General features: G+C 38.1%; 4 protein-coding genes across 9 annotated transcripts; 1 reads left to right on the top strand and 3 right to left on the bottom strand.

The window, feature by feature from the left end:
• Positions 1-30: 30 nt before the first annotated feature.
• Positions 31-5084, bottom strand: dnase2b (deoxyribonuclease II beta). Of its 2 annotated transcripts, XM_044199048.1 has the most exons (6): positions 4667-4905; positions 4237-4411; positions 3524-3602; positions 3081-3242; positions 1776-1973; positions 31-1035 (listed from the first exon to the last, which is right to left on the bottom strand). In XM_044199048.1, the coding sequence occupies exons 1-6, from the start codon at positions 4840-4842 to the stop codon at positions 701-703; spliced, it is 1125 nt and encodes a 374-aa protein (XP_044054983.1). In that variant the 5' UTR covers positions 4843-4905; the 3' UTR covers positions 31-700. The 2 variants fall into 2 exon arrangements, with proteins under 2 accessions (XP_044054983.1, XP_044054984.1); XM_044199049.1 differs by lacking the exon at positions 1776-1973 and having other exon boundaries at positions 4667-5084.
• Positions 5085-6440: 1356 nt separating this feature from the next.
• On the top strand, positions 6441-12336 carry uox (urate oxidase). Its single transcript, XM_044199050.1, has 8 exons — positions 6441-6597; positions 7232-7444; positions 9701-9817; positions 10354-10432; positions 11032-11218; positions 11419-11542; positions 11897-11980; positions 12065-12336. The coding sequence occupies exons 1-8, from the start codon at positions 6577-6579 to the stop codon at positions 12137-12139; spliced, it is 900 nt and encodes a 299-aa protein (XP_044054985.1). The 5' UTR covers positions 6441-6576; the 3' UTR covers positions 12140-12336.
• A 2-nt stretch (positions 12337-12338) lies between these two features.
• Positions 12339-15988, bottom strand: samd13 (sterile alpha motif domain containing 13). Of its 2 annotated transcripts, none has more exons than XM_044199051.1 (5): positions 15769-15988; positions 15318-15437; positions 13617-13659; positions 13384-13495; positions 12339-13299 (listed from the first exon to the last, which is right to left on the bottom strand). In XM_044199051.1, exons 2-5 carry the CDS (start codon positions 15343-15345, stop codon positions 13156-13158), a joined length of 327 nt encoding a protein of 108 aa, XP_044054986.1. In that variant the 5' UTR covers positions 15346-15437; positions 15769-15988; the 3' UTR covers positions 12339-13155. The 2 variants fall into 2 exon arrangements, with proteins under 2 accessions (XP_044054986.1, XP_044054988.1); XM_044199053.1 differs by having other exon boundaries at positions 15931-15949.
• Positions 15989-16104: 116 nt separating this feature from the next.
• On the bottom strand, positions 16105-27571 carry prkacba (protein kinase, cAMP-dependent, catalytic, beta a). 4 transcript variants are annotated; one of them, XM_044199045.1, is made up of 11 exons: positions 27207-27571; positions 24781-24789; positions 23985-24046; positions 23523-23651; positions 22658-22756; positions 22295-22377; positions 21900-22026; positions 21513-21608; positions 21045-21167; positions 20640-20804; positions 16105-19506 (listed from the first exon to the last, which is right to left on the bottom strand). In XM_044199045.1, the coding sequence occupies exons 1-11, from the start codon at positions 27250-27252 to the stop codon at positions 19381-19383; spliced, it is 1065 nt and encodes a 354-aa protein (XP_044054980.1). In that variant the 5' UTR covers positions 27253-27571; the 3' UTR covers positions 16105-19380. The 4 variants fall into 4 exon arrangements, with proteins under 4 accessions (XP_044054980.1, XP_044054981.1, XP_044054979.1 ...); XM_044199046.1 differs by lacking the exon at positions 24781-24789 and having other exon boundaries at positions 27207-27568; XM_044199044.1 differs by lacking the exons at positions 24781-24789; positions 27207-27571 and adding an exon at positions 25860-26251.
• Positions 27572-27985: the final 414 nt, after the last annotated feature.

The following is a 27985-nucleotide window of genomic DNA, read 5'->3' as shown; positions in this document are numbered from 1 at the left end:
CATAAACGTGAATCAGTGATGACACTGAAACACTTTCTTATTGCATATTTATTAATAAAACATATAGTCACATCATATGGAAAATTACTCATACAAAATACAAATTCACACAGCTGGTGAAATAAAACCACATACAGGAAAAGACTATGTCAGCAATATGTACTGGAACACAGAAACACAAGTCTTTGCATTAACCTATCAATTGCAAATTTACTTTGAAATATTGCCAGACAGAGAAAGTGAAACATGATATTAAACTTGCCAGTGATCTCCAGTGATCCTGCCCCTTTCATGGACGAAAACTACCAGGAAAAGTAAATACAGCCCAGATTTGTGTAACTGTTGTGTGTCAAGATGTATCTTATAGATGTCCAAGTGAAGCAAAAATGGAAATATAATCTACTGAGATATACTGTAAGTCTTCATAATTGATTATATAGCTTGCTACGAGATTCTACTTAGCTAGGATCCAAGCAGCTATTAAAAAAGCCACTATATTAAATTCAGACACTTGCTGTAGCTGGGGGGGTTTTCTGAAGTTGATGGCTAATTTGATACTTGTGTGACCTGATGGTTGGATGCCAGCTGCTTTAACCCTAACAGGATCTACCTCCAAATTTAGTCCCATAAATTTGAAACAGATTCAAACCATGCTGTATGAGACTAATCCAGTCCCAATCATCCTATCTTTCTCTCTCGGTCAACAGCCAATGTACCAGGCCACCACCTGTCTGAAGGCCTTGTAAATCAAGGGGTTAAAGGAACAGACCAGCCCCCCACCACGCCACATTTGGGCCCTCTCCCTGTTCAGATCCCCCAGGCAGGTCACCTGGTCCTCATAGTCCCGCGACACGCACCACTTCGAGTGGTCGTAGTGGGACTGGAACAGGACTGATCCAGGAAGCTTAATCCTCTTGATGTTCATGGCATGTTTGGGCAGGGAGCAGTTGGAGGGCAGCTCGTGACCTTGTCTCTGCCAGGTCTCCACCAGCAGGTCAGCATCCAGAACCTGAGCCACCCAGCCTGTGTAGATGTCTGAATGAATGCCAGTGAGGGGGTTAGTACAGCTGCATTATGATGAAAAATGACTGAATGATGAATAAAAAAGCGCATATTAAATATAGGTAAGCTCACTTGGTTATTAAAATGCACAAGAATAGGTTAAATGTTTTAAATAATATTCTAACAGATTATGTTGTTTATGTTTAGGTTGTCTTGGCAGTTTCCAAAATAATATAAAACTAAAGAGAAGTGACACGACAAGCTCATGAAATCATTTGCATCTTGCAAAGAGGTCCCAAGATAAATCTGAGGGGTCACAAGATGATTAAAGAAAAATTAGTCATAAAATGTGACAAGGGTCACACGTAGACATTGCCTCATTGTAAGGGGTCACAAGCCAAAAGCAGAGGGTACCTCTGAAGGTCTTGGGTGGGTTGTGTTCACATGCTTCACTGTTCTGAAATGATAGTGTGTCTGCACCTGATAATGACTGACTGTGGCAGACAAGTGAAATGTGCAAACAAGACAGAAGCAGATAGAAGTTTTTGCTAAAATTGCTAAGTTGTGTAAAAAGTTTAAAACTGCAGTTTTGCTGTGAGATTTTTTGTGGAGTAAAGTGCCAATAGTGGTTGTATAACTCCATCGTCTCCAAAAAGACCCAAAAAAGTGCATTTGTTGCAATACATTTATTTTTCTTGTACAGCAGCAAAGGAGCAACTAAATGTCTAAAAAGTAAAATATAAATGACTAACAGTACATGAGGAATACCTTACCATCCACAAAGCGTTCAGATTTGACAAAACTGACAAACGTCTCTCTTTGGACTGAGAAAAGCTGTTCCACTCTCTTATCTGAGGCCAGCGGTGGTTTGGAACCCTCACATAACTGGGCCAACTGCGGCAGGTCGGCCAAGAACGCAGCAGGTACGGAGCAGTTATAGAAACGTGGGTAAATGTACACCATCTGTTTCGCTAGAGAGGGAGAGTACATCACAAAGAAGAGACAAATAAGAGATACTGTATGTTAGAAACTAAAGGGTGTGCTGTAGGATGCTACTGTACTAAACTGAATAATTGTTTTGCTGATATACAATATCAAATCAATACCAGCTTTAATAAATATTTGATATATCTGTTTCTACTATCTCTGATATGTGGATGTTCATGAAATAGCTATATTTTCTTCCCATATTAATTTATTCTTTTCATTGTTTAGTCATGTATTTTGTTATTTATTTAAATGCTTTATGTATTCTAGATTTCCCATACCAATACAAAGTTGTACTTAAACTTAAAGGAACCCTCACAGGTCAGTCTCATTGATAAATTCAATTTCATCAAGCAAGTGGATTTCCCAAAATGTGGACATGTTTCTTTAAAGAGCTGCTAGCCTTCAAAATATTGATTAATGTCATAAAATACAGGCTATCACAATACAAAGCAAATGGCATCAGCCATCAAAGCTCTATATTAGTCATATCTTGTTATCAGTGCAGAAACACTGCGGACAACATTTATCAACACCATTGCTCATGGTGCTACTATGTTTCTTATTGCTTTATCAAATTAAAACTCTGGAAAATCCTTTAAAGACATGTTTTATGACATAAAACTACTCTAATAATAATGTGTGTCTGTTTTTACTCCACAAAAAAAGCTAAATTACCTTGTAAAAAAATCCTACAACTACATTTACTCCTTCTCCCTCATTGAAAAAATCAGGAATCTGATATTTTTCCTTGCAAAAGTGCAAGATTGCTCCTACTTTACCGTCCATTTTCAGTGTATGTGCTGGAGGTTTCACGTTTCTACATCACACTGTAAGTTGCGTATTAGATCACGATAATTGAGTGGAGGAGAACTTAAAAACTAGTTTGTTTCGGTTTTTATTTTTTTCATTTTCCAGGGCTTAGTATATGAGAGTAGACACTCAAAAGATCACTGGACAAATACTTTGCAGGTCTGTGTACATTTGGAGTCATGTCAGTATGTACTGAAGGCACTGATGTAAGCGGAAGTCTGGGATGTGTACAGAGCTGGGGTAAATCAGGCCTTGTTGCTTCATGAGCGTTCACTCACCTATACGGAGGAACTGTTCATACTGGTAGGTCACACAGAGAGCAGTCTGGCCGTTGACTTTGCCAGAGGAGGGGTAAAGGTAGCCTCTCTCAGGGAACGAGGGGAAATGGGGAATGCTGTGCGACAACCAGAAACCTTGAGAGCGGTCAAAGAGCAGTACCCCTGCAGGATGCACACAAACAACGCTCAGTGCACTTACAGCGACTCATGTAAACCAGCATGCATGCTTGCAAACATTTCCATCAAATTCGTGTCACGCCAGTCAATAATCCAGAGTCAACAGCCGTTATCAGTCAGATGCTCTTTGCCCGTTTCCACCCCCTGTCAACAAAACCATATTGATCTGTTCTTTTTTGCAAAATCATAGCATTTGCAGCATTGAAAATGATGACTAGCAGCCCGGAAAGAATTTTGATATGATGAATTTTCATAATCCACAATACCTTTAGTGTGTCCATATCCTTGGATATAATCCAGGATCGGCGGTCCGTCATTGTAGAGTGCGTAGACTGAACTGTTAGACTGTGGGAAATACTTCTTTTATAAATACAGTTTATGAAGAGGTACACTTTTGGGGATGTGATCTTTTTCTTTAACGCTTCAGTTATTTTGCATATAAAGCCCCTCTTCAGTTCTTAAAGGAATAGTTCCACATTTTAGGAAATATGCTTATTTGCTTTCTTGCCGAGAGTTAGATGAGAGGATCAAAGTCTAATATATCTGTCCAGTAAATATAAGGCCAGCAGACGGTTGGTTTAGCTTAGCACAAAGACTGGAAACAGGGAACAGCTAGTCTGTCTCTAACTAAAAGTAACAAAATCCTGTTCCATTCTCCACTGGTTGCCTGGCAACCTTGTGACAATCACAAAATTTCAGGAAGTTACTATTCCCAGCCAAGAAATAGGCTTACGGTAAATATGACTATTTACCATACAATAACAAGAGGGTAATCAATCTTGTCACCTAACTTTCGGCAAGAAAACTTCCAGTTTTTTTGCCACAGAGAGATTGATCTCCAAACACTGAAAAATGCTCAGTTCCCCATATGAAACAGAAGAGTCTACTCAGCAAAGTGTCACCAGCATCAACTCTGTTAAGTTTGATTGAAGCCACAAGGGTCTCTATCTTCCTCTACAGAACAGGGACATAATCTCACCTTGTAGGCCTTTCCCATGTAAAGCTGTTTTAGTGTGCTCCCTATGGCTCCTTGACTGGTGTTAACCATGAATTTACTCATCTGCCAGCTCCCTACTGAGGAGTCCAGGTACATATACTCCACCCCACTGCCGACCTCGCCAATCTTATACTTGGGCAGCTTGTAGATGATAAACCTGCAGTGGAAGGGGAAATACACTTCATTTACAAAAGAGGACATCTTGGAAAAAAATTAAGAATAATTTAATTGATTTTATATTGATTTCATGCCCAAATGTATTAAAACATAGTATCAACAATATACAGTGTATCTGCTTACCCTCCAAAAGACACAAGATGTTTTAAGCACCATAACTAACACAGTGGTATAACTCTACAGTGTTGTGCTATTAAACTTAGTCAGTATACTGCAATGTATCATATCAACTTACCAATCAACAGGCTCACCAGCTTCATTTTTACAGGAAATGGCAGTACTACACACTGTGCAACACAAAAACATGATAATAATATGTAAGCATAAACTGAAACATGTGGCCATCCTGAACGACTCCTCCAGTTGAAGTGAACACTGCAGTGAACAAAAAAGGGACTTTGAAAACTTCATGCTTCATGATGAAAGTGAATTGAGTACAGCTGCCTGTACATGCAAAACAGGAAGTCATAAGATACAGTCACATGACGGGGGAATACTGAAGGGACTGTGAGAGTTTATAGAGGCAATAGTAAATTGAACGTTTGGATGCTTTCACTGGCTCTTAATCTGTGTAAATACCTTGAGTCTACAAACTGTACCTTTACTTATCCAGTGAGAGTTTTTGTCTTTTTCAGCACTGTTCTTCACATTCAAAGTGTTGTACCTGTTCACACCTGGGAGCTTCTCAATAGCTACAACCACAGTCATCTTTTATTAGCGATGGGGCTGCTGGTCACTGAACTGGAAACCATCTGATCAAAAGACTGTTTCATCTTGTAAGAAAGCATTGAAATAAAACACTTTCATTTCATTTTGCATTCTATTTTTTTCAGTGGCTGACTGATTAAACGAGAAGTTGATTTTAGAGGTGGAGATTTAACTTAATTAAGCAAGTCTCTAAAACTTTTAGTATGTGTAAATCAAATTCACATTTTCTTTGTAATGTATCATGGACCTACCAAACCAATAGCCAATATAAACATGGTAACTTAAGACACATACAAATGAATTAGATGAGTAAGACATTGACTGAAATCAAAAGTGAGAGAGAAAGTCATTTTAAGACAATTTGTTTATGATGGAATAAATACTTAATTTGACAATCTAGCTATCAAGGAAAATAATGCAACCTCATCATGTGCTAATGTAAACTTAAAACTATTTCTGTGATTAATAAAATGCATCAACATAGACAAACGAGTGTACGGCAAAATAAGCAACCTTCACAATCTGGCAACCTAATAGTTGTTCTTATTAATGACTTACAACTTATATATGAACATGAAACATGAAAAGCTTATATTTAATGAAGCTAGTTAATATGAAGCCTTTATAAAGGATGCCTTATTAGGACAGTGGTGCCAATATGATGTCTGTTTACTGAATTTGCACATGCGCACATTTATTAAATTTGTTCATTTCCTTGCAGGGTGTCTTAGCTATTCAGTCTCAAAATATAACCTGCCTGACTATGAGAACTATGAGAATGTTTTCTACACCACAGAGTGGAGAGTTCAGTGCTAAAGCAACAGGCAGGTCAGAATACAACACAACAAAAAGACCTACGTTGGGTTCTCTCTGTGAGCCTACTAGGGTGGTATGAAAATGTATGGTTATAATACCATGTACATTTGCTTATCTACAGTATTGAATTCTACTGTATTAGTATTTTTTTTAAACAGTGTTTTTAAGTTTTTTTATTATGTCTGTCCATCCAGACATAATATTTTGTGAAATTATGTGTTTGTTCAACCAAAAAAACCTGTTTTCATTCCTTTAAGGCTCATTGTAACTGACAAAAATAATAATAATAATAATTGTGTAATACCATATACTGTGACACCGTGCTATTTTCTGAGTGGGTTATCGTACCGTGAAAATCTCATACCATTACAACCGTAGCTCTTACATGCGCATGTAATAAAGAAAGACGAAGGTGTGTGTTTGTGTGTACATTTGAATGTCCGTGTAATTACACTCACTGTACAGGTAAAACTGGTTGAACTTCACCTACCTAACATACCAATAGTTTAAGGGCAAAGGTAACACCACCCTGTCTATAAAATCCTCCTCCATTGGTGGAGACACCTTTTGCTGGAGCTGGGGCAGGGACTGGGGACAGCAGGTAAAGGAAAGGAAGACACCATGGCAGCTGCTTCAGATCAGGTAACCATTCATTATGTTATATATAGCAAAAAAATTCTTAAAAACAGAACAGGTTTTGGACTATTACAGGATACTTTAAATGATTCAGCAGTAGAGTTTATCTTATTTTTGGGGTGATCGACCACAAGGTCAGCCATGGTCTGCCGAACAAACCAGTCTTTTTGTCTCATAAAAATAAATAACCACGTCTAAATCATAAACTAACTATGTATACAAATCTGGATCGTGTAAACTAACAGTAAAATATTTCTGTCAATGCAGACTGATTCAATGATTTCAAATGTCTTATTCCTCACTTCTGTGAATAAGAGATTATCACATTGAGACTGCTTTTAATGATAATCTTGGAGAAATCTAACACTTTAAATTGGCATATTTTCATCAACCCCAATTAATAAATTCAAATTTCATATATTTTAGTTTGAGACAAGTTTTACTAATACGTTACAGCACATAGATGTTAGACTACAAACTGACCGAAGACCAAACTTTAAAGGAAAGAAGAAAAAGAGAATGCAAAACAATCCATATGAAGTCAATGCACAGTTGAAAATACCAGCAAAATATATACTTATGGCACAAGACACCTGTTTACATCATAAGCATGTCAGTAATCTGTTCCTTGTGTGTGCAGAATGTGGAGTTTGTGCGAACAGGCTACGGCAAGAACACAGTGAAGGTGCTGGTCATCAGGAGACAGGGGAGCCACCACTACATCATCGAGCTGAAAGCTGACGTGGAGCTCACGCTCAACTCACGCAAGGATTATCTAACTGGAGACAACTCAGACATCATCCCCACCGACACCATCAAGAACACTGTCCATGCTCTGGCCAAGCTCAAGGGGGTAGGTCACCAGCCTCTACCGACAGACACAAGGGACATGCCAATATACTGCAGCTTGTAACCTCAATGAGGGACATAGATAGACCTAATACCACATCCTGTCCATTTTCTACTCATCACAACACTTACAGTGGCTTGCAAAAGTATGCATACCTCTTGAACTTTTCCACATTTTTTCACGTTACAACAACAACCATAAATGTATTTTATTGGGATTTCAAGTGATAGACCAACACAAAGTTGCGCATATTTGTGAAGTGGAAGGAAAATTATACATGGTTTTCAAAGTTTAAAAAAAATAAAACTCTGAAAAGTGTGGCATGCAAAAGTATTCAGCCGCCCTGACTCAATACTTTGTAGAACCACCTTTCGCTGCATTACAGCTGCAAGTCTTTTGGGGTATGTCTCTACCAGCTTTGCACATCTAGAGACTGACATTTTTGCCCATTCTTCTTTGCAAAAGAACTCAAGCTCAGTCAGATTGGATGGAGAGATCTGTGAACAGCAATTTTCAGGTCTTGCCACAGATTCTCAGTGGGATTTAGGTCTGAATTTTGACTGGGCCATTCTAACACATGCATATGCTTTGATCTAAACCATTCCATTATAGCTCTGGCTGTATGTTTAGACTCATTGTCCTGCTGGAAGGTGAACCTCCGCCCCAGTCTCAAGTCTTTTGCTGACTAACAGGTTTTCTTCCAAGATTGCCCTGTATTTGGCTCCATCCATCTTCCCATCAACTCTGACCAGCTTCCCTGTCCCTGCTGAAAAAAAGCATCCCCACAGCATGCTGTTGCCACCCCCATGTTTCACGGTGGGGATGGTGTGTTCAGGGTGATGTGCAGTGTTAGTTTTCTGCCACACATAGCGTCTTGCTTTTTGGCCAAAAACTTCAATTTTGGTCTCATCTGACCAAAGCACCTTCTTCCACGTTTGCTGCGTCCCCCACATGGCTTTTGGCAAACCACAAACAGGACTCCTTATGGCTTTTTTCCCAACAATGGCTTTCTTCTTGCCACTCTTCCATAAAGGTCGGATTTGTGGAGTGCACGGCTAATAGTTGTCCTGTGGACAGATTCTCCCACCTGAACTGTGGATCTCTGCAGCTTCTCCAGTGTGACCATGGGCCTCTTGGCTGCTTCTCTGATCAATGCTCTCCTGGCCCGGCCTGTAAGTTTAGGTGGATTGCCATTTCTTGGTAGGTTTGCAGTTGTGCCATGCCAACAGTGCTCCGTGAGATGTTCAAATCTTGGGATATTTTTTTATAACCTAACCGCTTTAAACTTCTCCACAACTTTATCCCTGACCTGATTGGTGTGTTCCTTGGGCTTCATGGTGCTGTTTGTTCACTAATGTTCTCTAACAAACCTCTGAGGCCTTCACAGAACAGCTGTATTTATAATGAAATTAGATTACACACAGGTGGACTTTATTTACTTATTAGGTGACTTCTGAAGGCAATTGGTTGCATTGGATTGTATTTAGGGGTATCGGAGTAAAGGGGGCTGAATACTTTTGCACACCACACTTTTCAGAGTTTTATTTGTAAAAAACTTTGAAAACCATGTATAATTTTCCTTCCACTTCACAAATATGCTCCACTTTGTGTTGTTCTATCACATGAAATCCCAATAAAATACATTTATGTTTGTGGTTGTAACGTGAAAAAATGTGGAAAAGTTCAAGGGGTATGAATACTTGCAAGCCACTGTATATCACTCCAGTGACAACAATGTCTGTCCTCTCTGAGGTCTCTGACAAGAGAAGGGAAAAACATCTTAGCAGGGTCATGTTCATTAAGGTCATGTAATATTTTGTATGTTACAAGGACCATTTTAAAATCAGCTCTAGCATATAGTAGATTGGTAGCCAGTGTAGGAAGGCCACAGCCGGAGTTATATGGTCGAACTTTCAGGGCCTTATCGGAATCAGATCTGCAGTGTTTTATGAGAGAAGCATTTAAACCAGAGAGAAGGTCATTACAGTAGTCAAGTAGAGTCATTCTAAGTCAAACACCGTGTAACTGAGGAGTTATTAAAATTAAGTCAGAGATGCAGCCTTTGTTTCACAGATTGGCATATTGGCTTTATTTACATTCAGGAGAAGAAAGTTCTTTGTCATTCAGCTTTTAACAACTAGCTACATAGAAGTCTGAGGTGAAGAAATAACACTCTTGCTCATAGTACTGAGATTTGTTTTTAGATGGTTTTACTTATAGCCTGTCACTCTGCTTTTTATGTTATACGCATCTGTTCAGGTCAAGACCATCGAGCAGTTTTCCCTGGATATCTGTCATCATTTCCTGACCTCCTTCAACCATGTGCTGAGGGCCAAAGTTTATATGGAGGAGGCTCCGTGGAGACGGTTGGAGAAGGTAAAATGCAGGGTTCAGTGATCAGTCCTGGACACAAGAGTTTGCTTTTCTGATGGCAGACATTTTACTTGTCATAACGGGAAAAGCACAAGTTGAACCAATGATACTGAAGAGTAACTTCAGTCTTTTTCACCTCTGAACACACACAGCATCACTGATGAGCGTGGTCAGAAGTGTGCTTTGTAGCATCAGAGCACACTTGTGGTCAGCAAAAACAAAAAGTTTTTCAGGGCGTTTTACGTTAATGGGTGAAGGTCCAGGTCGCTGTCACTGGTACAACTACAGGAAATGGGATTCAGCCATTATTATGTTATCAGTTACACCCGTGCATTTCCTGCTATGACATGGCAAAACATCTGCCATAAACAGGCAAATAGCTGAAAACCCATTGTGATTTATCTTATCTCACTACAAGAAGCATGTCCTTCGTTCAAACTCTTGAAGCAGCATAAATCAAATACACCTTAACTTGTTCAATTATATGAAATGTCCATTAAACATGATTTCCAGTTTGTCATTGACATGTTTTTCCTCAGAATGGTGTAGAGCATGCTCATGCATTTATCTACAGCCCAGAAGCTTATCACTTCTGTGATGTTGAACAGAATCTCAATGGTAGCACACACACACACACACACACACACACACACACACACACACACACACACACACAAGGCAGGCAGTATTTCAAATCAATGTAGTTGAAAATGTATTAGCTTTTATGTTTTTTTTCTTTTGAGAGGTGTTAAATATCTCCTCAAACTTCAATTGTACTTGAAATAGGTGTTCAGACTAAGTTTGAGCAGGGCACAAACCTGATCTGGGCTGAGATCTGTTTTGCTACCCAGGGTGTTCTCCTGTAGCCTCAAGGGCTTCACTTGCTTGTGGTTAACATACATGTGAAAAATTATGTGGGGGTAATTGGATGCCATGGTTTCATCTGTGTCCAGTTTTAACTCTGGAGGCTCATTGAAGAAATCCTCTGTGGTTTGGATGTGGTGCACATTCTATTAATGAAGGGATCTAAAACTCTGGCTAAGCCCTTGGCATTGATGCATGTCACTGGTGGTGCTGATGCTTGTGATGAGCTCCATTTTGTATTTTAGGGAGTCCAGTGTGACGCCTGCTGTCACGTGTGTCTATACTGTGCTACTGTGCGAACTGTCAAAATGTTTCTGATTACTCCATACTCACTGACTCTGTGCCCCACACAGGCACGCCGGTGGTTCACAGTGGGGTGAGGAACATGACTGTGCTGAAAACCACCCAGTCTGGTTTTGAGGGTTTCTTCCGAGACCGCTTCACTACTCTGAAAGAGGCCAAGGACAGATGCTTCTGCACCTCTGTCTATGCTAGGTGGCGCTACAACAAGATTCAGGATGTCAACTTTGATGCTGCATGGTAATTATCTGTTAAACACTTATGAAGAACACTAGTTGTAGGTGTCCATGATGGGAGTCTGTAACTTTACCTGCCAAAGAGGAGGGAAAAAATTAATGTGTTCTCAACACAAAATAAAAGGAAATTATCTCCTGTTTCAAATGAATGATATATATCAAAAATCCTAAAAGTGAAATGACATACTTTCACCGTCCTTACAGGAAGTGTGTGAAGGAGACAATTATTGAGAAGTTTGCTGGCCCCTATGATCGTGGAGAGTTCTCACCGTCTGTGCAGAAGACCCTATATGAAACACAGGTTCTGGTCCTGGATAGAGTTGCTGAGGTAAGTCCACATTTCAGATCATAACATTTAAATCAAAGCTCCGGGTAAAATCTGCTGTAGTCATAGCATCACTACTTCCTACACATATTCATGACATAAAAATTCATACTTGTCAAAAAATAAAGAAAATAAAGCAAAATATTTAACAGTACATGAACAGACCAACTTGTCGGCCACACGTGTCTTTAAAATACTGTATGGCTGCTGACTTTTGCACAGACATTTACACATCATCACTGTATGGTACAGATGAGGGAATAAATGTCTCAAGGACAAAGCATTATTTGTGTAACACCCAGTAAGTTCAATATTAGGTCACACGCACAACAAGTTTGTAAGTATTCTGTCTTCTAGGTGGATGAAATCGAGATTGTCATGCCCAACCAGCATTACTTCACCATAGACATGACAAAAATGGGCCTCATCAACAAAGATGAAGTAAGTTCCATTATTACAACAAATTTTTTAACTTGTTTAGTCATGAAATGATGTGGTTACTGACATTTATTTTCCCCATCACAGATTCTTCTTCCCCTGGATAACCCTTCAGGCAACATCACAGGGACAGTGCGGAGGAAACAGCGAGCCAAGCTGTGAAGGCACCTACACATCCAGAGAATTCTGCTGCTGTGATCTACACATCAATCAAAGTTCTGAGAACAAAATTACCTTTACGTATTTTTTGTCTAAACTACAACTATAACTCAAGATTTCCCAAACATGATAAAGCTTTTGACCATGTAACGTGAATATGTAAGTAAAAGAAAAACATTATCAGTAAATTCATAAACTAATATTGTTCTTTGGTGAGAAAAGAGCACCATTTATTGCAAATCTTTGATTCAGATATTCAAACTCCAGTGTTATGTTGCACATATACATTGGTCATACACATTTCAATACAGTTGTCTTTGCGACAATGCTGAAAGCACCACAGGTAAGAACATAGTAAGAATATATACACAAATATTTTCCTATCAAGAGCCTCGAGCCTAGATAATGTGGGTGTGCAGGTACAAAGAGACTTTCGGTTGACTGTGTGTTTGGGAAAACAAAATGCTTCATTGTTACATGCTAAGGACGACTCGTGGACTCAGCTGCGCAGTTTAGAGCATAAAAACTGATTTCAGGGCAAAATGGGATGCATCAGAATAATTTCCTGCACGTATCAAAGTGTTCAGGTACTACAGAACGTACAGTTTTCAACCATATAGCATCTTATATACAAATACCTTTTTTAAACTAACATAGGTTAATTCACTTTGCACACAAACACACATGTACGTACACACACACACACACACACACACACACACACAAATCATACCTGCAGAGTATTCTCTCCAAGTTATCTTCTTTTAAATAAAACACACACACAAAAAATAAATAAAATACATCTCAAGCAGCAGAAATAAGAATGGCTGAAAGGGTAAACAGCTGAGTGGACTCCATGTGCAACCCATTTTTGGGGTCCATGCTTATAAAAACATACAGCATTCAAATCCTGTTAAGGTGCCACTGTGGCGAGAGGAGTCTTTGTGAAGTGGCAGCTAACCTGGGGTCTCCTGACACGATGATTGTCACTGAGGTGGATGATGACATGGTCTGCGGCGCTACGAGGGGTTGGTCTTCAGGTGTTGAGTTTGCAGCGGCTTCACGTGATACTCATAGATTTTCAGTGCAGGGCCGAGCTTTATCGACAACCCCGTCAGGACATCGTTACGCGTCATCAGGAGCAGGGACTTGCCATCGATTTCCTGTCAAGTGGAGAACGAAATATCTGACTGACTAGTTTGTTTTCATCACGTGACAGGAATTTTGAGCAGCAAGAGCACTCCTACCTGATCCTGGAAAGCCGTGGCTTGCTCCTCGAACCCCGTTGCTTTGAAGTAATTGACGACATCGGCGACCCCCCAGTTGGCAGGGTCCGGCAGCTGACCGTTCTCCACTGGGCTGTGGAGTCACAGTGAATGGATTCATCTTAATTTGCATGTACACTCAACTGGAACAGCTGTTTAATACCTTATTTGAAATCTTTCAATACACAATGTCTTACACTAATTAGAGACGATACCTTTTGGTGTCAACAGAGCCATTTGCCTTCTCTTCCATGCCGGCTGTAAAAAAGACAACAACAAAAAAAAAACAAAAAACAAAACTCAATACAATAAATAAATTAAATAATAATCATCAAATCATGTAGCAACTTCAACCCAATGTTCTCAATGTTTACCACAACATTCACCTTAAATTACTTCTAAAACATTTTTTTACACAGGTTTTCAAACATAACATACACTGTATATTGTCTTACAAAATCCTCTTAACTCAAAGTCCACTTACTAGCTTTTTCTGAAACTTTCAACAACTTGACAACTCAGCAAATTCTATTAATTGACTAAGACCGTGAAATGCAGGTCAAAGCTCCTAAAAAGGCTAGTAAGTGGACTTTGACTTAAGATTACCTGTCAAACTACTATTTCCAATTTTCCAACTCACTGTATATTCTGCAGCTGCTTGATACAGTTTTTAATTGAAACTATGACACAGTTTTTAAGTTTGATAATCAAATCCAAGATCAATTAAAATAATTTAATAATAAATAATAGTTTTCAATGCTTTGTCTATCATTTTATACACATATTCCTGTCATTCAGCTTGACTATTTGGTATCTTAAGAAACCTCCACAGAAGAGTTGAAATGATTAGTCGATTAATCAGTTAGACAATCGACAGAAAATAGATAACAGATAATTGATTAAACATTTAAGTCAATTATAAAGCAAAGATGCCAAACATTGTCTGGTTCCAGCTTCTCAAAAGTGAGGATTTGAAGCTTTTCTCTGTTATATATCATATTAAACTGATATTAAATTAAAGAAAAATAAAGAAATAACAAATACAACATGAAGCAACTTAAAACAAATGTTCTCAATATTCCCCAGATACTGTACCTAAAGTAACTTCATAAACAGGTAAAACATATTTCCATAGATTTTACACAATAATTAAATAAACTGGTGAAGTTGCTTGCTCCAGCAGTTTTAGTGAAAATATTCAAATTCAGTACATAGTCTTTATACTGTGAAGATTTGAATTCTTTAGTCAATATTTTGCACAGTCTATTCTTTTCATTTTAATCACTGTACAGCTCTTTTCACTTAAGAATATATATATATATATATATATATATATATATATATATATATATATATATATATATATCTAATGTGAATTTCTATTTTATATTTATGATTGCTTTATGATTTTTGTCATGCACCACAACACCAAGGCAAATTTATTGTATGTGAAAACCTACTTGGCAATAAACCTGCTCCTGATTCAAGATACATTTTTTTTTTTTACAATATTAATATATATATTTGATATTAATATATAAACTTTTTGACAGCTTGTGCATCATTTTATACACACTCACATTATTCAGCCTGACATATTTGGCATCTTTAAAAAACGTCTGCATCTTTCACAGTACAATCATTTGGATCTTAGATGTTACGTGAGTTTAATCAACGCTTGGTCACAAAACACGAGTTCATGATGAAGCTACCAAAGGGTCTGAGGGTTTTCAGCAGCATACAAAAAAACTCTGAGGCAATTTAAACTTGGCTCATAAGCTTCTTGTCAATACGAGCTGTGTGGTTACTTTCAAGCAGAAACCATGCTGTAGTTTGACTGCTTGTGTTGTTTTCACTGGGCCCATGCGATTTTAAGTTTAAGAACTAATTTAGCCATAGCTAAATGAGTCTCTTACAATCTGTAACGCTGCAGTAAGTTTTCATCAGATGTCTTCTCTCGGGGAACTTAGTGGGTTGGCAGCTCAAACACCATCATTGTTTCTCTTTCGCAGTCTGGCATTCACTTGATGTCTTCACTGCAATAACAGTAAAATAGTACAGTGAGTTGCTGTGGAAGAAACTGAGAGCGGGGAGTTGCAGTGTGAAAATGACGACCTAAAACTCACGCTGTTAGCTGGATTAAAAATAGCAGAATAACGTTACATGCAAGATGAAATTGCCTTATTTGCCACGCACATTTCAACATTAAAAAAGAGCAATTCAGTACCGCACAATTTAAAACATAACGTTACGCTAAATGACGATAGCTATTAATTAATATTTAATTGCTGACTCCTCGTATTTTGTATTAAGCTAACAGCAGTAACGTTAGTTAGCTGGGTTGCTAATACAAAATATAACAGTTACCTTATTCTAGATGATTCCTGCTTGGCAACAACAGTTCGTCCAAGATATACGCGTACTTTGGATAACAAAAAGCTGTCTAATCACTGAGATATTTTACAAATAAATAAAAGCCGATATTAATTTGATAAAATCAAGATTTAATCAAGTAAAGCCACCTAGCACCTCTTGATCGGTTTCGCTTCCTTCGCCCACGACAGCAGGGAATCATGGGAAGTGAAGTTTCTTACCGTTTTAACGCCAGCGTTTGTAGTACAGCACGATCAACCACCTGCTGAAGTACATCACTGTCATTACTACACATAGAACAATATTTCTCATCACACTGAATACCAACAGTTATTTTTTTTAATAAAAAGAATTTATTATAGTGACATATCCTTTGTTACATAAAATCTGCTACAGCAAAGTATATTCCCCATTCAAACACAAATAAATATGGGTGGGAAAAACATGTCAGCCTTCTAAATGATGTGCAAAATATCCCACAAACTAAATACAGACACATTTCATATTATTGATCCCATACTGGCATGTGTGACTAGCTACAAAGAACTCATAAACTGATTTCCTTCAGTCAGGAGTGTGAGGTGGCTCAGGGAAAGGTGCCATCATTTACATCAAATATGACAAACATTATTACACACATGGGGGATAAATGACACATAAGAAGAGCTGTGGATTTCCTACACACTTTCTGGGAAGATTTACACACAGGCAGTTTGGATTGAAACATGCTGAATTCCCCAGGTGAAGCTTTCAAAGTTTGTCCAAATAAAACATGTCATTGATTCTGCCATTACATTCTGTTTGCCCCTTCAAACTGGAAAAATAATGTTGGATCCCCTTTAATAAATTTCCTAAGTTAAGAAATAAAACAAAAAAGGTTAAGAAAAAGAAAAAAAAAGTTAAATTAAAAGGCAAATTTTAAATAGGCATTAATGTGTATTAACTGTGGTAATAAATATGTTTATTTCTATAAATGTTTTATTTTTAATAAGGGCAAATGAAAAAAAAAAGTACAAATAAATAATCCAATGTATTCACTGTTTATAACACTTTGAACAGTTGGAGTCTCCTTATATATACTGAGAACTATGCAGGTTTAAACATTTAAAATGTAATTTAATTAGACAGCTCTAATATAAATAAAAACAGCATACGAAACATTTGTGCCTTTTGAAATGAAATTAGGGCTAAATAAAATGCCACATCATGTGCTCAATATATGAAAAAAAAGTTTAAATTCAGGCATTGCCAATATCCATATACAGCACATCGGTACCTTAAAAAAAGCCTTCAGTCCCCAAACCTTTTTCACATTTGGTTGTCTAAGATTGTTGAATTTGATTAAATTGCATTTTTCTCATCTACAAACACTTGAGCACCATGTCAAATAATGATCAAAACTTCAGAAGACTTAAGAGATGTTAAACTGAAATACATTATTGTGAAATGCAAAAACTTTGATTTCCCCACAACCCTGAGTGTCCGACCTGCAGAAATGACCTCAGACTCTGACCTCCGTATGGACGGCAGAGACAAACTTCCCTCTGGGGAATCAAAGGATCACAGAGGCAGGAGCAATCAGGGCTTTTCTGACATCTGGAAGTTCAACAAGTGGACACCTTGGCCTTGTAGGTACTGAACCTTTGACAAACAGATTCTATGATCACTTGTTAAATACACAACCTGTCACGCCGGTGAGGAGTTTGCGGAGGCAGGGACTACATTTCAGTAGCAAGGACAGGCAATGTGTCAGAATTCATGGGAAATGAATGGTGCCCAGTTTAGAAAAATCCCTCATAAAACTTATATTTCTCTTGAGGAGAGAAAATATGTATTTCATATGTGTAGACAATAATTTAACAGGAGTGGTTTACAAGGAAAAAAATGTTCAAAAGTCAGACTCTTATTCCCTTTGAAAATCTGTAACAAGACCAACATTTGTGTATGTTAACGTCCTCTAACTGACCTGACTCAGCCTGAGCAATTTTGCGAGGAAGAATGAGCAAATATTGCTCCATCACAGTGTACAAATTGTTAAAAAAAATGATGCAAAGAGACTACAAGCTATAGTTGAGGTAAGTATATGTTTCAACCAAGTAGTGACCAAGATGAATGAATACTTTAAGGTTATGATATTTCAGTTTTTTGTTATTATTTCATGGTTAATGATTTTGTTTTGCTTTCACGGGATTATGCAGAGGAATATGTCACTCAGATAAAAATTGCCTGTCTAATGCATCAATGTCCCAGGCTATGAAACAATTTTTTTAAAAAAGGTAACAAAACAACCAAAAAAAAAAAAAAAAGAAGATGGGAACACTTTCCGGGAACTATTAGCTTTTTGTGACACTGCTGTATAAACGTAACAAACATGCAAAAGTAAAAATGAAAATAAAACAAATATGGCAGTTACACAATGACTTCCAAGTGCTCTGCTAAAGCACAATTAGCATTTAAAAACAAAATCGAAAACCAACCCCAAATGGACAAAATGTGTCCATGTGACCTACACTGCTTCTCACCCACAACAACATACTCAAGAAAATCTAACAAACTGACCTTTCAGCTATAAAATGCCATGTCAATGCAAATCATACATTTCTGGAAGTATCAAGTACAGATGACCTGTTGTGTGGAGTGAAATACTCAAACCCCTTCAGTTTACCTTCCTTGTGAAACAGAGTTGTACCTGAAAAATATCTCATCTCATTCCATTCATTTAACACCACACCTAGACTGAGGTAAAAGGAAATGTCCTGTGACCAGATATGGATAAAACAATGCTACAGTTGATCAGTTAATACAGCACTGACAAGTTTCTGCCCCATAATAACACTTGTCACTGTTAATCCATCTCTTCAAGAATTGAATGCCCGAGTGCTAAAACTCAGAATCTTCAAGAAGTAATCATTGTCGCTTTTCCTTCACTAAACATCATCTTTGTTTGAATTTTGGTCATGCTCTAACAACAAAAAGTGTTTGAAAATCTTATGTCTCATATATGTATATTTCTATATGCACAAATAGACGGTTCTAGGTCTTAAGGACACCAGAATGATGAATAAAGTGTTCGTGATTAATGAATAATAAACTAAACCCTAAAACACACTCAGGCATGTAACAGATGACAGATAACTGAAAAAACTCAATGTTAGAAATTTGAATCAAAAAACATAATCCCTTCTATTTTCCACAAAGCTTAAATCACAATATGTGCAATACAATCAACCACTCTTTGTGCCACATGAAAATGGGCATAATATTAGTTTTCATGTTGCTTTTCAAATTATTATTTGAATTGAAATGAGGAGGAGAGAGGCTATTCAAAAGTGGCAAAACATAAAAAAACTAAAGAAAAAAGACAAAATATGAGAACGTGGTCTAGTATTTTTGTGTTGCAGCACGAGGGGTGTCTGCATAATGTGCCCGTGTATAGGTTAGTGCTGCTGCACGCAGGATCATGGCAAGAAGGACCTCATTCAGCTGTGTGGAATGAAGGAACGAGGCATTTGTTTTGAACATGTGACGGCCTCAGTTCCACCTTAACCCAAGTTAAGTGCAAATATCCCAAAACATGTGAGCCCTGATGGGACTCTTGCCCACTCACTAGAACTCAGCAAACTCTTTTGCACACTTTTCTGTCTGTGAGACATGGATCTCTTCCTCTTCATAGTCATCAAAGTTGCTTGTGTCTCCCGGTCCTCTGCACTTTGGCAAGAAGGGGGCTTCAACCTAAGAATAGAGAAGAAAATAAGTTTTTTTTTTCTGATTATAAATTAATAAATGTAAATTATGTTATGTTAAAGTACTACAAGTTTTGCTTATTTTTGTGTTAATTATTTGGTAAGAGTCAGTGTTCTTCCAATACAGCAGGTATCTAGAACTTGGGATGCTCTGATCAATTAGTTGCAGATTGGCATTGATTGATATTCTTTACAGATGTCTTGGTTGGTGGTCTTAAAATCCACTCATCAGAAAATAGATGAGACGTGTTACTGTTTTCACAGCCCGATCCATCATGGCTGCTAACAGAGAATGTGTTTGTACCCCAAAACAAATTTACGAAAAAAAGGGGCACAAAACATGAATTTCAGTGGTAAAAAAAAAAAAAAAAGTAAAAAGAATCACCTCGTGTCTTGATTATTTTGGTGTTTTTTTAAATTTATTTATATTTTTTTTTTTTTTTATTTTTTTACAACTAATAAACTGACAATACTATTGACACATTTTGAATTTGAAGCCTTCACTGGGGTACTGATAAAGTTCTTTCTAGATTAAATCAAGCTTTTAGAGGAATATATCTCGGAAGTATTTGAGTTTCGTATGTCTACAGACCAAACCGCCTTGTAAAATCTGAGCAGCCACCTCATCGCGTTACGCAGCCCTAAAAACTACTTCAGATGTAACTAGTGTGGAACTGCATTACTGTCATTAGGCCAGATGATTTAGTGGTATCTGCGGCAAATGATGTTGCCTCCTGGTTAGTATTTTTACTAGGTTTGGGATACAGATTTTTAAAAATAGCGGTCTATCATCTGACTTTGCAAGCTGCCCTGTGGTTATTCAGAGAAACATGCAGAGGAATTTTTTGTCCAGAATTTTAAAAAGGTAAGAATACAGATGCTAAATACAAAAGAATATAACAAGATGTAATGAATGAAATATATTCATATTTTGGAGTAGTGAGTCTAACTTTGAAAGTAACATGGGCAACATTTTAATATGAGGCAAACTAGCGGCTCTTACTGGATCTCTTTGACGTTCTGTAAATTTTTTAAGAACAAGAACCAAAAGATGGACAGTAACAGATGTGTCACAGCATTTTTCTGGATTCAGAAACATGTTATGACACAACAGATACTTACCTTTCTCTCATATATGGCAATCCAGTCTGTTGTGGAGAACCACTTGTGATTTTTTATGTCATTTACACCATTCTTCAGGTTGCCAAATCGCTTTGTCAGGTCTACTTGGAGCAGGTTTCTCAGCAGATCCTTCAGGTCGGAGCTAAAGTGAGAGGGGAATCGTACCTACATAGGCAAAAAAAGAAGGGAACAATTGATTATCACCCATGATCAACACAAAGACACGTGTTTTTCACCCATTTAATTTAATATGCTTGGTTACAGTATGTAAAAGAGTGATAAGAAACACTGGAGAAACACTGCAAAGTGGATGCTTGTGGTTGAAAGGCAAGCAGAGAAATGAAACAGCATTAAAATGTTTAAAATATTTAAACTAAAACATTGCGCATGGCTGTCTCTGCTTACCTTTCCAGACACAATCTTTTCATAGATCTGGATAGGCTGATCAGCAAAAAAGGGAGGGTAACCAGCAGCCATTTCATAGATAAGGACTCCAAGTGCCCACCAGTCCACAGCTTTGTTGTAGCCCTGGAAGAGTCAGAAACAGAAAAAATTCCATTATTTTCTAAAGGCTGTAGGTTGGTTTCTTGCCGTAACTGAGACACACAGAGCAGTCAGGAATATGTCATGAAATTGTTTCTATACATAAAAAGGGCTTGATTCTTAACACTTTTTTCCAGATAGGAATGTGAAGAGCCTAAAAGCTGAAGGTCAGCACTTACACCTCATCGTCATTGTTTCATTTGAAATCCAGTGTGCTTGAGTACAGAGCCAAAATGATGAAAAACTGGTTACTGTTTTAATACTTTCTAACTGTTACTTTCTAACAGTAATAAAATGTAATGTGGGCTGTGTTGGGTATAAAGGGTTCACCTTGCTGAGGATGATCTCTGGAGCCAGGTACTCAGGAGTTCCACACAATGTCCAGGTCCTGCCTTTTACTCTTTTGGCAAAGCCGAAGTCTGTGACCTGAAGAATGAACAAAAGGAGCGTGATAAGAAAAGTAACTACGTAAGGGCAAAGTAAACATGTACTACACTTCAGAACCATGGCTATTAACAGAAGCCTATGTGTTTTAAATATCTAACCTAACCACACATTCTTTCTTGACTGTTTTCTACTAGCAGCTGATAAGTGGGTGCAAAGTGTTTCTGATTACCCCCTCCACTAATGGCTTACAGACAGAACTTGTTGATTACTGATACCTTTCCATTCACTTTACTTTTCTATTCTATTATAAGCTTTACATAGATTGTGTACCTGGATATACCCATGTTGATCTATGAGCAGGTTTTCAGGCTTCAGGTCTCTGTAGATGAGGTCCAAGGAGTGAAGGTACTCAAAGGTGAGTATTATCTGAGCTGCATAAAATCTTGCATGATGTTCACTGAAAGAAAGGAGGGTGGACAGTCAGATATTAGTGCAATATATGAACGCAAGTCTCTTCTGAATGAAGGTGCAAACTCAATCATTCATTGTATAGCCACCTTAAAAATCCCTGTCTCAAGCTATTTCATCCATGACATTGTCGGACCACAGTGAGCAAAAGTGAAAACTGTGTTAAGTCTTTGTCCAGGTATTAGTGGCTGACACAGAACTCCAAATAAAAAATTAAATACTTAAAATAAAAAAATTGAGCTCTATATTCGCTATACCTGAACCTTCCAATACGTCTGAGGTGTGAGAACATCTCTCCACCGGGCACATACTCCATCACCATGTAGAGGTTTGAGTTGTCCTGTTAATCAAAGCAAGAAACGTTTAAGCAGGGGCATAACAACTGATCACATGTTAAATGAAAAGTGCTTTTCAGGATGGGAAATAAACCACCCCAATCAGATTCTGTTATGGTACATTATGGGGGTTGTTTACTGGATATTTTGAGATGGACTGTACCAACTGTAGCACTGCGAAAGGTGAACACAAAAGGTCTGCTAGGTTAGCGTTAGGATTCCTTGGTATGAAAACACTGATAATGTGGTAACCATGTAGTTGGTGTGGTGGGCGCCAGCATGTACCTTGAAAGCGTACTCCAATCTGACGAGGAAGGGGAAGGACACGGCCTGTAGTATTCTCTTTTCATTTAGTGTGTGTTCTATCTGCTTCAGCTTCACCACCTAAAAAAACAAGGCACACTATAAGTACATGGGCTATATTAAGTATAGTATGTTCTTGATAACTGAGTATGTGTGTGTGTGTTATATAGTTTACAAAATACAATGTAAAGCACCCAAATGGTTTTTCATGATTTCTGAGAGCGCTGTATGCCTAATTGAAAATTTAAGTTAACAAAAGGATTTTTGCAAGTTATAGCCAATGGCAATTATCATTTTTCAAAGCATAGCATTATTTTTTACATTTTTAAGTTGTGTGTTTAAAAATGGAAAACAATGGCTACCTGTAAGCCCTGAAATGTAAAGGATTAGTAGCATGTGGGATTAAAAAAAAAACAAAAACAAAAAAACTGAATAATCCTTTAAGGCCTCTGTGATGGACTAATAAACATTCAACAAAGTGTTAAGAAACAAAATAAGAAGCCAAGTGAGCAGCCATACACTGTAAAAAGGATGTCTTTCTGCAGTACAGCTTAAACAGAAAGCCAGACAGGTTTACCTCTTGAACTAATAATGTGAAATTCAAGGGAACAGATTACTGCTTCATGAGCGATGCACAGATCGCAACTCTCATATGAAGCGCCTCTGAGGTTTTCAATGATAACATGCTGGCAGTTCATGAGAGGAAACGCTCCATTTCCTTTTATGAGATGCACCGCATTTATGTAGTTACAGCATTTGTCAAGCATGCAGGAGTTTGCTTTTCACAGACTACCCTGACTTGTGACACTATCAGGGAAAAATGTTTTCTTTAAAGCTATGCACTTACTTTTTGTTTGTCCAAGATCTTCATGGCGTAGAACTGGTTTGTTTCTTTATGTTTCACAAGCATAACTCGCCCGAATGAGCCAGTGCCCAGAGTCTTGAACCTATCGAAGTCATCCAGGCCCGTTGTGCTCTGAGGAAACATTATCAGTGGAAGTGAGACAGCAAACTAATAATTAAAATGCTTCATTTCTGCTTGTAAGTTTGGTCCAATTGCAGCTCTTATAGATAGATGCCACTAGTAGGACATTTTGTCTCCATGTAGCTCAGAGTAAAAACACACAAGCTGGATGGACATGCTCTTACAATAAATGCCTCTTACTGACACAGTACAATTACGCAATCAGCTAGCATTCAAGTCAACAAGATCTGAGGAAGTGGTTAGGTGCTATCATACAAAATATCTAATCATTTTGCCTCATGAAAAACAGTTGAGTCCAGAGTTTTAAGGGAAATGAAAGTTTACCTGTGGTGGACACTCCCATTTTCTTAAAAAATCCTCTTTGGCTTTAGCTAAGAACTCTTTCACTATAAAAAGACACAGAAGTGTGATTTAACAATTAGCATTTTGGTACTCACACAAGGTCAGGTAACATGTTGAGGGAAATAACAAACTGGGGCAGTTCAACGTGTTCAGGAAAATAAAGAAAGGCAGTTCACATGTTCAGGGAATCAAATGCATTTTAAGGTCAGGCAAATGTCAAGTACTGGGGGTGCAGGACTATACTTGACAAAACAGCAAAAAATACCTTTTTTAATAAAACTCAAAACCACACGTCTGAGCAGGAAAGTTTTATTAATAAAGTGATGCAAAGAGCTCTTGTGGACTTTACAGAATTGGCCAATTCAAAGACAAGCTATTCTGCATCCCTTTCAGGAGTTGGTGGGAGTAAAGTGGGAGGCAGTAATAATGGGAAGAGAAAAAAGACAAAATGCAGAGCATAACTGAAACTACAGTGCAGGCATTAGAAAGACAGTGCATTGTGAAAGTCACAGCAGACATGAGATGTCCAAAGTCACAGAGTCATGGCACGTATCTAATGTCTAGTTGGTGGTGCACTTGGTGTGCAGTTGCTGATTTAAATGCATACCTGGAATTGAAGGACTGCTATATATGTGGAAGCTGTATGTTGACAGACCTTCCTAATTAACCTCAATCTTAGTATCATTTAGACATAGGATAATATGAGCCAGGTAGGCCTAAACTGCAGAAAAAGCTTTCTCTCTGTGACTTAGGATGGCTCATGGAAAAATGAGCATACCAAAAGTCTCTACAGTTCACCAAGGGTTTGCAGGAACATTCACCCGCATGGATGGAAATGATGGAGAAGAGAAAGAGAGGAAGAAACATTTATGAAGTGCTTAAAACAAGAACATTGGAGATTCAAGTGGATTAAATGCAACACACAACAAAATGACACTGAAGAAGACAACGTAAGGTATCTCTACCACCTGACAGAAGTTAAACCTACATTGAAACAAGATTATTTTGATTGGAAGACATATTTCTTCCATTGTCTCTGAAAACTAGCTAAAACCAATAGTCAAGGGTATATACTGTTGTACAGCATCTATATTAAAATATATTTTTGTAAATTATTTACAATTAAGCAATAAGTGGATATTTCTGTTTATATGAGTTTGATTCTGCACAATAAGTAGTCTTCAATATTTGAACCTAACTTTCTCTTTCTTTCTTACCAGTACTGGAGGAGGCTTTGACTATCCTAAACTGAATAAAATAAACTACAAATATCTGTCACAAAGAATATAAAACAACAGCGATTGAAAATACATTGTAAAAAGCACACATACAGTAAAAACACATTTCATACTTGCAACACAGTACACAAATGTGACAGGACAGAGATATAAAGATGATGCAAGCGACTGAAGCGCCTCAAATGGCCTGTTCTACAAAGTGTTAAGCTAAGCTAAGCTGCTTTTACTGATGTCTCTGATGGATCAAGAACGTGTCAAAAAATACAGCAATCGTGAACCTGATGAGGAAAGAAAGCAGAAACTCTGAACAATAAAAGGCTGTGAAACCGGGCTGCTGCTTGAAGTTTTAAGACCTGACAAAGTAATGATGGCCAACTGGACAACCGTGTACATGAAAAAAACAAAACAAAAAACATATCATCACACTTAAAGGCTAATCAAACCCTATAAAAGACCAGTACAATTTATACAAATATGCCACTTGGCTTATTTTATAAGCTTCATCTAAATCAGTTTTCCTGCGAACAAGAACTACACACGCAGGCTGAGACTTGCCCTGCTCACAGCTACAGATGGTGGCGGACACATTTTTAAGTGTAAAAGCAAACACTGCACTTACTCAACTTATCCCACATGATGGTGAACTCAGAGATACGAGGCACCTCACTCTCCTGTCCTTTGTTGTCTTGGCTACTCTTACGATATTTGTGGAAAATACGGCTGGCGAAGGATTGATCCTTTCCCTGGGCCATTTTAAGACAAATTTCTTGATGCGTGAGTGAAAAGGCTCACAGGCACACGTAACCGCTTTCAGACTGAAGACCAATGAGTGATACTAGCTTCCTGTATGCAGCCAAGTGCACTGCAATGCTTGGCTAACCACATAAAGTTAAGCTTCCTGTTCAAGTACTCTGCTGCTTCAGTTTCAGTGGCCAACTGCATGTCTGCTTTTTCTGTGTGGTGTCATTTGAAAACACTTATTGGTCTCCCATGCAAATGGTGTCATTGTTTTGAAAAAGTTATACAAAGTAAGCAAAGCACACAAAAAGGCCATCCTCTTAATGTTATGTCAAAAACATTGCACAGCTGTGGTGCATTCAGAGTGCTAATAAGGAAACTGTAAGCCTGTAACACCCACTGACTGATTGACTTAGAGAGAGGTTATCTCCTGGTTACCGTGCTCTCTGGTGGTAAAGTTTAACAATGCAGTTCTTCAAAGAGCTTTCCCTTATGCTTAGAGTCACCCTTACGAACTGAAACTCATGCTGCATACTTAAACAAAATAAATGCTTGTGTTCTAGAAATGTGGGTTTGTTTTGGAGTTACACCAGTGTGGGCCGCTCTGGATAAATAAATAACTAAAATGTAAACAGAAATTTAAATGATGAAAACAAAGCTACACTAGAAACCAGCCTTCTGGTCAACTTGTCTGTCAGTGGTAATCAGGTACCTGTTGTGACTAGGCCTTGTACTGCAGCTTTGGTAGAAACCAATGTTTGCTGATGTTATCTGGCTCCAGGCAGCTGATATTAGCTCTTTGGAAATTAAACATGGTGCCTGGATAACTTCAGTTAAATGTTACAGTGTGAAGCAATTACAAGAGCTTTCATTTCGTTGAGTCAAGGATCTTTCTTTGAGGTCCTCACCATCCTGTTTGCCACAGCAGAGAAAGCACTGCAATTTGCTCATATGTCACTTTCAATGATTAGCTAGATGCATCATCTGTGGCACTGTTTCCAAGTGACATAAGCAAACAGAAATCATTACGAGGGAGCTAACACGTCTTGTAAACTGCCCTACCAAAGATGGTTCTTCTCTGCAGCCCATGTTCCTGTACTGTCTGCTAACACTGGACAACAACTGCTAAAGGCTGCTCTCCAGTGACTTCATGATAAGCAAGCTCACGCTGTACAATAGCTAATGTTATATAGCTGTGAGGCTAGCTGGATGGTTTTCAGGTGCTTACCGCTTTCTTGCTCGTTGCCTTTCTTGGCAGTTGCTGCGTTTCCCATCGTAGGAAGACAGGGCGATGCACAGCTGGCTAGGAGCGATGATGGTGGCGGTTAGCTAACAGGGTCCTCTGTTAGCTAGCTAACAAATTTCAGCTTGTGCTAGCTGGTTGGCTAACATCAACATCAATGTCTACTCTTTGTGGACAGAACCTCGACGTGCTCTGCTAACCGCCCTGTTGATCTTTATTCACAATGTCCTTGTCGTTCAAGTATGCCTCCACTGGAATGAAAACATGATCCAGACTTTTCACCTCTGCCTGCTGTCGTTTTGTGCTGCGTTCACGTCGCATGGGAATACCCACAGAAAGACTTGATGAGTGAAATGTTGCGTTCAGGTGCCGGTCTGAAATCGTCGATACGTATACGTATATACATTTGTTTGATTTATTAGATAAGAGTTGTTTCTTATATTCATATGAGTCATATTTAGCTTTACTAAATAGACTCCATCACTTTGACCAATGACCAGTGATCCCTCAGTGTCTAAAATCTGCCTCTCAAAATTATTATTATTAGTGTGATGGTGACCCAGTAATCCTGAATATTCATAAGACAACAGCTATGGGTAAGCTTAAGATAAGAAGACAAGAAATAAGACAAGAAAATATTTCACAAAAAAAAAGCTACCTTCACACTAAACTTACTTTAGTTAATTTTATCCACATGAATAATCATTCAAATATGATGCTAAGCAATAAGACAATTTTATTTTGAAAACAGAAAAATAGATCTC

Source organism: Siniperca chuatsi, linkage group LG6, assembly GCF_020085105.1.
Source record: "Siniperca chuatsi isolate FFG_IHB_CAS linkage group LG6, ASM2008510v1, whole genome shotgun sequence".
In the NCBI taxonomy this organism is placed as follows: domain Eukaryota; kingdom Metazoa; phylum Chordata; class Actinopteri; order Centrarchiformes; family Sinipercidae; genus Siniperca; species Siniperca chuatsi.
Note: the sequence above shows the minus strand (reverse complement) of the source record. Positions and strands in the feature narration are given on the sequence as shown.